At 44.1% G+C, this 12,881-nt stretch overlaps 1 protein-coding gene across 2 annotated transcripts in view; it reads right to left on the bottom strand.

Annotated features, from left to right (window-relative positions):
* CPNE4 (copine 4) overlaps nt 1-11,686 on the bottom strand; it is a 499,943-nt gene extending 488,257 nt beyond the window's left edge. Inside the window, exon 1 of one of the 2 annotated variants that reach the window (XM_043595404.1) lies at nt 11,495-11,686. In XM_043595404.1, the coding sequence (XP_043451339.1) occupies nt 11,495-11,547 (53 nt within the window). In that variant the 5' untranslated portion in view covers nt 11,548-11,686. Of the gene's footprint in view, nt 1-8,059; nt 8,229-11,494 lie in introns of those variants that run through there. The other variant, XM_043595405.1, reaches the window with a different exon arrangement.
* Between the last annotated feature and the right edge of the window lie 1,195 nt (nt 11,687-12,881).

Raw genomic sequence — 12,881 nt, 5'->3', positions numbered from 1 at the left:
TCCAGGCTCTGAGCAGTCAGCAGAGGCCGATGCAGGGTTCAAACTCACGAGCTGTGAGATCATGACCTGAGCTGAAGTCGGACACTTAACTGACTTAACTGGCACACCCAGGCGCCCCAAGAGTATTTTTAATAAATGAGAGACGCTGTAGGGTTGATTTTGAGCAAGTTCAATGTGCAGTGTAACCACCCACAAACTTGGCCTAGATTCAGGATACATGCTAAGGGGGTGGGCACACACACAGGGTGACGGAGAGAGTTATCCGTGTACCAGAAGGTTCTAGGCACTCTGGAGTTATCATAAGATGTGCACTACACAGCTACTACCCTGAAAAGCTTGTAATACGCCAGGGGAGTGGGTGCAGCCAGGCCATGAGGACATGTGAAGAAGAGGATGTGAGCCTTCTTGAGAGAAGCAGCTGTGGAAGGATAGGTAAGAAACAAAGATCATACGAAACACGAATTTGAAAAAAACACCCAGCTTTGGAATTGGAGTGGGAGCCCCCTAGATTTCAGTCCCCCTCTGTTGCTAGTGCTTTGGCATTGACTCAATTATTTATAAAATGTGACTAATAATATCTAACCCACAGAATACTCATTTGTAGTGATTATATACGTGTTTATGCTTACACAGTGAAATAATTTTACTTTTTATACAAGATAAATGTGTACTATCTGAAATAAATTAAAATCACTTTGGAAAAAGTACTGTATTCTCCTTTAAATCTTCTCTGGGAAGAACAGAGAGGAGGAATGGGAGACTAAGAAAAACTAACACTTAGTACATACCTGTGATGCAGGTCCTCTGCTACTTTATATAGCTTTATCCCCAAGGAAATAAGGCTCAAAGACATTGAGTAATTTTCCCAAAGCCAAATAGCTATTGAGTGGCAAAGCCAGAATTTGAACCAAGTCTGCTTACCTTCAAAGCTTAAGCCCATATCATAACAAAACTCAGCAAATATTTGTCTTCACCAAATTGCATTGCAACCTAGTGATTTCTTGGCACATTCCTAAATAAGAGTGAGGAAGAAGGAAATAACATCGCTCACGTAGTCAACCAAAATTTTTTGAGCAACGGCTAGATGGCTGGTGCTGTTCGTGGTTCAGCCATGAACAAGACAGGGGCGGGGGTGCTGCTCTCTCCTGAAGCACGAAGTGGGGAGGAAGGATGAGTATAGCATGGGCCAGGACAAAGGATGCAGAAACTTCTGTCTTGCTCTAACTCAACCTCCATACAGCTTATGTGAGTGATTTCACCTTGCTGGGCCTCTGTTTCCTCATCCAAAACAATGGAAGGGGGTGAGCCTAATTTTATAGGATTGTCTAGTTCTTACATTCTTTGATTCCATAAGAAGTATTTCCTTTCCTGTCTCTATAAAATTCAATCAGGCCATGCGCTGTAATTTAATATTATTAGCTGCTCACTCTGCTCTGCCTGCACCAAACCAACTATTTCTACCATTTTCCTCTTATCAGGACTTTCCTCCCAATATGATTCACAGTCAGTGAAGTCACAGAATTCCGACCATGGACTCTAGAAGCTTAGAGATCTACCTAGCAGATAAGATTAACACACATGGCCCAAAGTGCCCATCCCTGGTTTCATATCAACAAGATCTCACATATAAACCTCCTTGACTTTTCCATTTTGTCACTGAAATTTTTGTCTCTCAGTTACTTGTTAAAATAACTGTACAAAATATAACAAAGACATCAATCAGGTTCCCTGGGCCCCCAGGGTCTCCAAATAACTTAAAAGCTTTTCTGTCGCTTTAAGGATAATGATAAAACATTTCTTTTAACCATTCTCCTTCCGGTATAATTTTTCTTTTTTATTGATATTTATATTGAATACATCTTTTAATACTTTAAAAATAGAATCCTTATTCAGATTGTTCCAGACCCACATTTAGTGGCCAGTTTCTTGTTGTTGCTGTCATTCTTCTACCGTTTCCTTTAAAAATCATTTTGCTGTTTCAATGGATTAAGTCTACTATATAGTCATTTATCTTATGACATAGATGCGGTTAAAATCCACAGGGCAGCGGTGTGAGCTGACTGGATTTAAGAACCTCTGTTAAACATACACACAAACCTAAGCTCACACTGAGGGAGATCGCCCCCACACCCCAACCCTGATCCTTCCTCTCACTCAGAATCACCCTCCAGACCATGTGTCTTGATATATAGGGAGAAGAAAAAACACCTGAGTGTAAAGGACTTGAGGGACCATTCCCCAGTTTCTCTGAGACAAAGCAAATGACTCTCTTATCTCTTAACCCACATCATTTGTTCATCATCTCTCTCCTTACACTTACCTCCACAGGTTTTAATGCCTGTTCTCACGCACCTGTCTACCCCTCAAGCCTGCACTTCCAAAAATGTGAACATCACACTTATTTCCAGTGCCTAACACAGGTTTTGGCATAAAGGATGTGGTCAATTATTATTCAACAGATGGATAAATGAGACCCTTCTGCTGAGGGGGTGGGGGTGTGGAAACAGAAGGAAGCTCAGATGGAAAGGAAAGGATGAAGTTTTGGGAGAACTCTTAAGAGAAGGGACGCAGGAACTGTCATCTGCCTGCTGGCTAAAATACTGGACCGTTTTAAACATTCCAACATTCACCAACCACCACTAGTCCCATTTGCAGACGCTAACACTCATGCAGGTGCACTCTGTCTGAAGCTTGTAAACTATAAGCCCCAAATTTAAACGAAGTTTTTCTGAACCCAGAGTTCTTCCACTGGCAAAAGGTCCTGGTGTCAGGAAACAGAGGGCAGTCAGACTCCAGACAGCCTGAATCCAAAGAGCTGGCGTGCTGTCCAGCCACTGGGCAACCCAAGCAGGCACTGGAAGTGCCCTACTGGATTCTGAAGGCAAAATCCTTTGTCTTCTCCCTGAAGTGATGCAATGTGGACTGGAGAGTCAGAGGCACGGGGAAAACCAGTATTTCATACCTGAGCACATCTTTGAGGTTCAGTCAAACCCCATCCCCAAGCCTAGAAGTCGGGTTCATGGTCCCAGGAGGTAGGCTCTGCCGGTGCTCCGGCGCCCTCTAGCGTCCATCCACTCTAATGCCAACTCTCTCCCGCCCTTCCCCCTTGCCTCAACAGCTACTGGGGGCTGCCTTCACCTTGGACCCCTGCTAGCATAATTTTGTTCCTCCTCTCCCTCAAAGCTCAATGAACTGACCTGCAGAGGTTTGGAATCTTTTGGGTAAGGAAGGTCTTTTAGTCAATACACCTTAAACCTGAGAAGGTTTCTAGGCTTAACCAGAAATACTGTATTTTTCCCTTGATGTTTCCAAGGAGAAATGTTTCTAGTTCTTTAAGTAATAAGAAGTACAAAGTTAGAAATATTATGTTGAGCCAATGATAGAAAAACATTTTAGAATGTGTTCTTTTTGAATGGACCTTTAATTTAAAACAGGAAAAAAAGATTCCCCTGTGAGTTCCTGGAACTATAAACACTCATAAAATCTCTTTGTTTACTTTATTGATTCAGTTATGACATTTAAAGTAGAAAACCTAAGACTGTGCATGAACAATTCTTCACAAAACATGTACATTAACAGAGATGGCTGCAGACAATGATTTTGTACAAATTTAATCACATCTATTGGGTAAATATTGCACTGACTCCAATAGAGAGCAAAGTAGTAAGTCCCAAGCTTGCTCTTCCAAATACTGCAATGGAGGTGGGAGCCCCCCACCCCACCATCCCCAACTCAGTAAAGATTTTCAGTGCACATGGCACCAGACACTGGCGCCACTACAGTCATTATCTCCAGGGAACTCAAGTCTATATAGAGAGAAAGGAATAATCAGGAGGGTTGTTGAGTCCCCTGACCTTGAACAAGCTCTCCAAGGTTTAGTTTCCACATCTGTCAAATTAAACAGCTAGTCAACAGATTATCCCCAAGCTCTCTTCCAGTTCGAGAGTCATAGATTCAAAGAGAAACAGTTGTTGTCCAAGTTGAGAAATAAACCCACCACAGGCCAACCCTCAGTTGGTTCCCTCACCCCTCGGACTGTACAAAGTCATAGGACTGGAATGAACCTTCCCAAATAAGCCTTCCTTACCACTTTCTTCAACTTTCCAACACTTGCCTTCAGGCCTTCAATATTTACTGATCTAAAAGCTAGTGGTTCTCAAGAGACTTTCCAAAAAATACAACAGCCAAAGAAAGAACTTTTTGGGATTTGCCAGCTTAGAAAAAACATATACTATATATCATATATATTTAGTAATTCATAGACTAAACAGAAAGCTCCCACGTAAATGAGATTTCTAGTACAGAAAAGACTAAAAGTATATGTAGGCACTATGACGTTTTTATACTGCAGCCACAAGTGTTAGTAGATATCCCCTGACTGAACTGAGTGCTGAGGCCTGACTACATACTGTCTACTTCCGATATCATGCAGAAGACAGCACATCATGCCTGATCCATTGATTGAGCTTGATTTCAGACTTACCACCAACCTCCACATGAACACCTCATCCAAAAAATGGATTTGTAACTCCAACCCACTTATTTTCATAACACGCTTCCCTCAAAAGAAAAACCATTATAGAATTTTTAGGACATCCTAAAAAAAACTTAAAGTCCTGTAATCTGTTATTTACTATCTACGTGCAGTCAGGAGAAAGGCAGATTCAAATGCAACTCTATTATTATATGCTGGAAGGTCAGTGCTAATGCACTATAGGATAGTGCTGAACCACGTGACATTTTTATTTTAAATGCATTTTAAATTTCCTGTCTTGATATTTTGTGACTCCGGTGTACTGACTACCGTTGCCAAGGCAATATGACTTTGGGTGACCGTATGGATCCAAAGGGGTTTTTGTTTTGTTTTAAAATATTAACAAGACAAAAACGGAAAGATCAAATACAGAGAACAAATTTAGCCTTTTTCTTCTTCAAAATGCATGAAATACAGATCTTCTGGCCATATCTCTGATTAAAAATACAAAGACTCATGAAGTGACTTTCCCAATTAGTGTAGAGCCTTTTTCCCAATCTAGCAGGTTGAGGCCATCAAAGCAGTCTTCTCACTCTTTGTTCTGGATTCAGATCCCCATGAAAGTGTGGGGCATTAATGACACACACATTGACTACTCACGTCCAACATGTTTACTTCCAAATGGAAAAGTCCTTTATGTGAATAAAAGTGGCCATAATGATCCAGAGTGTTATACTTCAGAAAAAAAGGCTTGGTGCAAACCATATAAAAACATTCAGTTGGATACCAAAAGATTCAAACACAGGTGAGAACAAAGATTCCACTATTAACCCACTTTTTCTTCTGTGGTTATTTTTTATAGTCAGCATAATCTTAAGGTTTTCAGTCATGGTGGACTCAAATCATCTGGTGATAGCAAGAATCAAGCTCATATGTATATATATTTTGGAATACTACATAAATCTTCTCTGGAAACAGATAACACCTTTGCTTTCTACTAAATGGAATGAGGTATGTTTTAATCAGAAATCCACATACAGATCAAGAAACACTTTAATACGAGATACCTTTTAATTAAAACCTCTAAAAGCAGGATTCCCCTAAAAAAATCAATCATTCAAGCAAAATGCCATGTTGCTACCAAAGACCTAGAGATAAACTGGAAGTCTTTTAAGTACAATTAAAATACAATGCACAAACCTCAGAGCTACTATTTTTAAAGAAATACTTAGAAGCTCTAGTAAAGTGGTTGTCTCATGCTGGGAAACTCACTAGACCCCATCTGGGCCTGTTTCCAATAAATTCCACTGGAAGTGTGTCTGGAAAATTAAAAATGAGGCTGATCACTCACAGGAAAGGTATAGATTTGATGGCCATGAGAGTTCTCACATAGTATTACATGAGTAGACCTTTGATTACATTATAGGCAAGTTCTTCTCACCCAACCATTCAAAACTGTCTAGGATTCAACATCCGCTCCTGCTATGGACTGATACTTCCTTTTATGTAATGCTCAGGGGAAATCACCTAGTTTTGATGTGATTTGAGTTTGATCTTGTGAAGCTGTCAGAATCTTTCCATCAGAGATAAACGAGGAGATTCTGGCCTTCATTAGTATGCACATTAACACAGGTGTCCTATCTGTATTTGCCAACCCTCCTATTTTTATCCACTTCCCTACATGTGAATACCTTTGACCTACTCTGAGCTCAGCCCCCTGATCTGCTAGAGCAACTCTGCCAGTCTTTCTTTAAAATAGACAGGCCAATAAAACTAATTTAACCTGGGAATGGCAGCTTAGTAAGGGAAATGAAAACATCAGAAGTTATCTAATCACAGCAATAGCCATCCTGAGCTGGGTCTTATCTGCTGAGTAATAAAAAAGAAACAGGACCTTCCTAAACTTGAAGGGCATCAAATAAAAGAAGTAAAATTCTTGCTGGCCTTTGGCTCTTGGGGGGATGTGCTATGCAGTTTAACCAGTGTATACTAACTACAAAACATTGCCATGGATTCGAAACACCTGTGCTCCAGGACAGTTGATTTTTCGGTGGGGGGGAAGGGTTGTTTTGACCTAAAGCCAAAAAAAAAAAAAAATCTACAAACACCTTTGAGAATAGGGATTAAGAGGGCAGTCGAAGGAAGGAATAGAGAGAAAAGGATATTTCATTCGAACTTAAGACAGTTCAGTCTCAGTTCAAGAACACTTTAAACACCTTGGACAGCTCAAAAATGCTGTTTAGGAAAACGAAAACCACGTGAGCCGAGAACAATCAAGAGCAGTGCTTCAAAAATCCCTGGCAAAGCAACAAAAAGAAACAAGAGGACGAGAGGTTGGTTTTGCATAGTTTTGAGCACAGGTGCAATGGAACAGATGTATCTCTTCCCAAAAGGCACCGAAATCCTGTAGCATCAAGTGGGTCAGTATGTGGGGGGCGGGAGTTCTCTCCAGATATTTCTCTCGCAAAGTTTCCCTGGACACTTATTCCTCCCTACTCCCTCACCCTCACTACTCTGCTCACCTTTCTTTCCTCCACCTCCTGAACCCCCACGGCATGCATTTCCTAAACTCGTGCACCACGGATCATCGCTGCAGTCTGCGATGTCTCCTGGAGCCTGGCAAGTTCTGGGACTGGAAGCCAGTCTTGCAACGACGTCGGGGGGGGGGGGGGGGCGCGGTCGGATCTGGAGAGCTGGATGGGACCTGGAGCCTTAAAGCCGAGCCTCTTTCCTCAAGAGGAAGGAGGAGTGCATCTTCCTAAGAGTATTTCTCGGTGTTCAGCCAGCTCCCCACTGCATGGTCATCAACACTCACTTGACTTGGCGTGGACCGCCCCCGAATTGTCTCCCTGGATTCCGCCCTAACAATTCACGAGCTTCTGTGATACACAAGGGGTCCCAATCCCTTTGGTCGGCCGTGGCTAGAGCTTCGGTAGTCCCTCCGGTCCCACCCCTGGCCTCCTCCCCCTACTACCACCTCCCCCCCCCCCCCCACTTTATCTAACATTAGAAGGAGCGTGGAGGGACTTGGCTGAATCGAGGGACTTGCAAGCCTACTGATTAGTTTTTAGCTGGAGAGCCTTGACCACAATTACATATTATTGGGACCTACTGGGGGGGGGGGGGAGTTGAGAGGCTAAATCCAACAGCAGCTAGGTCAAGCCACTGGCCACCGATACAGTTTCCCACAGCTGTCTCACAGTCAAAGGGGAAGCTGCAACTTCAGCCAGGACTCTGCTCCCGGCCCTCTCCCCGATTTCTAAAACAGCCATGTCCTCCCCACTCCAGGACTTCCAGGACCCGCTCCCCAGCGGGTGCGCTGCGATCCCCTCCGTAGGGTTGCTCCCGACCCCGCGCGCCCCACCCCACCCGGCGAGCGGAGGGGAGATGCAAGGGATGAGAGTTCCCTTGGATGGAAGACGGCTTGTAGCTGCGTCTTGAAACAACAACAACGATGATAAACAAGCCACTCTGAGCGAAACCCGGGGCGTCTCAAAAGTTGGTCTTGCTACGCAGCAGCCCCGAAGGACTTTGCCTTCCTAGCGCCCCAAGAACACAGGAATGACAGAGTTGGTGTCTACTTACCTGGAGGTGTCAACCTCAAAGAGTAGGAAGAGAATCGAGTCCGGGACAAGGTGTGTCCCACCCCTAGGACGCAGACAGAATCCGGCTTTGGAGTGGAGGTGGTTGGTGGTGTAGTTGGTGGTGGTGTGAGGGGAGTCGGACGCTCTCCCTCCTCGTCCCCTGAGGCCAGTTTAGCAACAGCGGACGGAAAAGATGCAGAGAGGGGAGTTTGGTCTCTCCGGAAACCCCGACTCCATCCTTGGAGATGGGGGCTGGGGAATGGGTGGGAATGTTGGGGGTGGAGGCTGAGCTCCCAGTTAACTCAGAGAGTCGAGGGGAAGGTACGGGGGGAAGCGGGAGGGAACCGAGAGGAGACGGGAGGAAGGGAGGGAGGAAGAGACGGGGACGGGAGGGTGGCGGGGAGATAGATGGCAGCTTCTCAGAGATTTCCACCTTCTGACGAAACCCATGCTCCCGGCAACCGGCGAGATACTAGTTGGGAAACCTCGGCGCGAGCGCCCCCTGGGGGGTTCCGGCGGAGGCGATCCCTTGGCCGGGAAACGCGAGTCCGCGGCCCCGCCCAGCGCTGGCCCTGGGCGGGGGGCGCGCCGCACCGGCCCGCCGCGCCCAAGGTCCCGCTGCCCGCTGGGCTCTGTCGCTCACGCCCGACTCCTGGGGACCATAATTGAGTTCTCCCAAGGGATCAGACCTCATCTCCATTGCAGAGTAAAGCGCTAATATCTGGGAGAGGGTGGGAGTGATAGTTCTTTTTGCACACATTCAAGGAAACTTCTTGGATGGATGCTCAACCGCCACCAGAGATGAAGAGATTGCTCACCTATGTATCTTCAGGGGCTCACAAAAGTGCCCGGCATATGGTAGGAGGGTAATATTTATTTTTTAGTAAATGAATGCATGAATAATTGACTGGAGGAGACTTTTCTTCATCACATGTCTTCCTGAATACATCCATCTCACAAATAAGTATAAGATACAGAAATACTTAGACAGTACTGTATTTAAAAATAGATATAAACATGCTGTCTTATGTAAGGGGTAACCACTGCCACATGTTAGGAAGCACTTGAGGAAGCCAGTATGGCTTTCCTGTTCCAAAACTTATTCAAAGTCAAATTCAGATGAATGAGCAATGGAAGCACATACTGTGCATGGTATCTGTTTCTGCAACAGCAGATAAACCAGACAACTATTCTGTCAGCATATTGCCATGCCATATCTCTCAAGTATTGTCAGAATCACAAATTGGACTTCAGAATGCAATCCAGGGTCAGAAGATGCTGTCTCTGACATTGGGATGACACAAAGGATGTTACAATAGAATATGGACAGGAATACGGGGAGATAGGAGTGGAAGACCCCTCTTCATGTAAAGAGTTTATCAGCCAGGAACTTTTCACCAACCCCTGAGTTCTCGATTTCAAAGAGCAGTGAAGGCAAAATAATACAATAAGGAGCAGGTGCCCCACTAATGGTTCTATAGAGGCAATTAGGAAGGTCTTTGAGAGGCAGGGGAAGAACCTTCAGAAAGATGATAATAATAATAATAATAATAATAATACAATAATAAATTTCTTCCTTCAGCTTGCCTCTCAAGACCTTCTGAACTGGGATAACACTAAACCTTGACCCCAGGATCTTAGGGAGCTTGCCTGTACACTGAAGCTCCTTTGATTGACTTTGATTTGAAAAACTTGGGTCATGTGGCTACACGTCAGCCCATCGATATGCCCTGGGATATGGGATTGCATTGAAGCACCAGGCCTTCCACAGCATCTGGGAGCATTCAGTGTGCTCTGTAGCACTCCCAGAGCCAGAGCAGAGCACCAACTGATCCCCATCAACTGAGAGTAAAACACTGGGATGGTTCTCCAATGTAGTTTCAGGATCTTCCTACCAGGCATGGAGGGGACGGATGCCGAGCGGGCAAAAATCAGCCTATGTTCGTTAAATGTAAAAATATTAAGTCAGAAAATATTTCTCTCTTTTTTTAATGTTTATTTTTGAGAGATAGACAATGAGCGGGGGATGGTCAGAAAGAGAGGGAGACACAGAATCCGAAGCAAGTTCTAGGCTCTGAGCTGTTAGCACAGAAGCAAGTTCCAGGCTCTGAGCTGCTGTTAGCACAGAGCCTGATGTGGAGCTTGAACCCACAAACCCTGAGATCATGACCTGAGCCGAAGTCAGACGCTTAACTGACTGAGCCACCCAGGTGCCCCAGAAAATATTTCTTTCAGGTTTAATTAAGTAGCCTCATGGCACCTGGGTGGCTCAGTTGGTTAAGCTTCGTACTTCAGCTCAGGTCATGATCTCACAGTTCCTGAGTTCGAGCCCCGCATTGGCCTCTCTACTCTCAGTGCAGAGCCTGGTATGGACCCTCTGTCTCCCTCTCTCTCTCTGCCCCTCCCCTGCACTTCCTCTCTCTCTCAAAAATAAATACACATTAAAAGAAAAAAAAGCCTCAGTTATGAACTCGAAGTTTGAACTGAATTGATCTTGCAAAGGTGAAGGGAAGAAAAAGGAAAGTCCTCATGCATTTCTTTGCATGTTGATTTTGTTCCCTGAAATTTAAGTCCCATGAAGGCAGATGATAGTCTGTTTTGTTGTCTTCTTTGTGATTGTGACCCCGATGCCTGGTTCGATGTCCATCACTTAGCAGGTGGTCAGTACACATTTGTCAAATTAAATTAAAAAAATACTTTAGAGATCATTTAACACAAAACTCTTACAGGTGAGAGAAAAGAAATTAAGATGTACTGAGCATGTACTATTTTCAGACAATCTGTTAGGCACTCTATTGACCATCCCATCGAATTTTCTGAACAACCTGCCAGGTAGGTTTTATGATATCTACAACAAACCTGGCATTTGGATGGTCAGGAAGACCAGACTAGGGAACACAACTAGTTAATGAGAGAACAGGGAATATTAACGGAAGCAGGCTCTGAAGGGACAAGTAAGAATGGCTGAACACATGAACCATGGAGCAGAATAGAGTCAGAACCCACAGGGAAGAATCCAGTACAATCATCTCTGGCCCCCATGTTAAAAGCAGAGACACACAAACTAAATGCAATGCCACAACTTATGACAAATATGGTTTCCTCTGCCAGCAGGCTGCAGCTCCCTAATTAGAAACAAACAGTCGCCCGCAAACCAGTGTGCAGAACACACGTGCAGCTTTTTTTCCAGAAACTTGGATATTTTTTTTCTCAAGGCATGACACTGAAGGTAATTTCAAAAAGACTCTTCACAGGGCACATAAAGCAGAATTTACTCCCACCTCTCATATAAAATCAACAGCTCGTCTCTACAAATGAAGATAGATAACCAGCTAATGAACTATGGTTGCAGTTACTGTCTCCACAGCAAGTTGCTCACCAGCTGGAGTCCCTTCAACAATTGTGACATCAACATCCCCTTATTTGTATCACTCACCTCCTTCCAACTCTCCTTTTCATGGATTCGGAGCTGCTGGGTTCTACAGCCATAGTCAAAATGATCTAAATCCAAGCTACAGAGTCACGGCGCCACTGATGTTCCCAAGCCGCGAAGGAGGCTCCAGCTCTGAGTAGATTCACTCGCCGGGTCTCTGTTTGATAACATAAGGGGAGACATCCGCTCACTGTCCTATGCCAATATGAAAGGGACTCCACCCATCAGTGTGACAAGGGAAATGCTGGAATGGAGCCAGAGAACAAAAGGGAAGAAATGTGGATTCTTACCAATGCAGTTGATACCATTTTTTAAGGGTAGCAGATGATGAAGGGGAAAAACAGGCAGGGAGTCAATGCCCTGCATGAAAAACCCTGGATCCATCCCTGAGTGAGTCAGGGTGAGCATTTTGTTTTGAAATTGAATTTCTGTTTTCTTTTTTTCTTTCAAGCTGTAGGATGGTAACATACTCAACTAGTCAAAGGGATGGCTGGAAATAACAGGATTTATTTTTGAGGCTTTGGATCAAATAAAAAACCTTGCATCCCCCCACCCCCACCCCAGAGTTACTTATAGCTCAAAATGTGTTCTTTTTTTCTTTTTCATGTGATTTTGAAAAGTGACTGATAGGTCTTCCTCTGTGTTTCTGTATGTGCCTGAGACAGGTTGTATTACTGGAAAGCAGAAAGGACAGCTCTAAGAAAACCCTTCTAAGATGCTAAGGGTCAAGAAAGAACTGATAACACATGTTCCAAGCTGACCAGGGACCAGATCTTCCACTGTAAGCACTTCCTCTATATGGGCGGCACTCTGTGTGACCCTGGTACCTCAAACACCCATCAGTAGGGCACAAGCTAGGCAATGAAGGAGTGCCTTATACTTCTGTCTGCCAATAGGTGGCATCAAAATCCCTCTAGCCTTTCTTCATTGCATTAAAAAAAAAAAAAAAAAACCAAAAAAACAGGCAGAGATCATTTTCTGAGATTTCACATTTTGCCACAAGTGGTGTTTTAAAGGACACTAAATCAGCTATTATTTCAAAGCAGGATATCCCATTTAACTCTTAATTAGACCTCTCAGTCACCTCTGTAAGCCTCAGTTTCCTCATTATGAAAAGTAAGTATTTGAACTGAACTCGAGCTCTGGGATTCTGCTTTTTAGCCACATAATGTCTGCCCAACCACACCACCCATGTTTCTGATAAACCCATTAAGAGGTCATTCCTTTGGGTCTAAGGAATGTTAGTGTATGTATCTATCACCCTGCTGAAGAGGCTGCTATTTGCCTAGCCTATGATAATTTTTGTTTGTTTGTTTTTCCTTACTAAGAAAAGCACAGTTTCGTGGGAGGTGGCCAATGTGCTCAGCCCCAAACCCACATTACTCAGGCT

The sequence above is a fragment of the Prionailurus bengalensis genome, chromosome C2, assembly GCF_016509475.1.
Source record: "Prionailurus bengalensis isolate Pbe53 chromosome C2, Fcat_Pben_1.1_paternal_pri, whole genome shotgun sequence".
Lineage (NCBI taxonomy): Eukaryota > Metazoa > Chordata > Mammalia > Carnivora > Felidae > Prionailurus > Prionailurus bengalensis.
The sequence above is the reverse complement of the archived record's forward strand: the minus strand, read 5'-3'. Positions and strand labels throughout refer to the sequence as shown.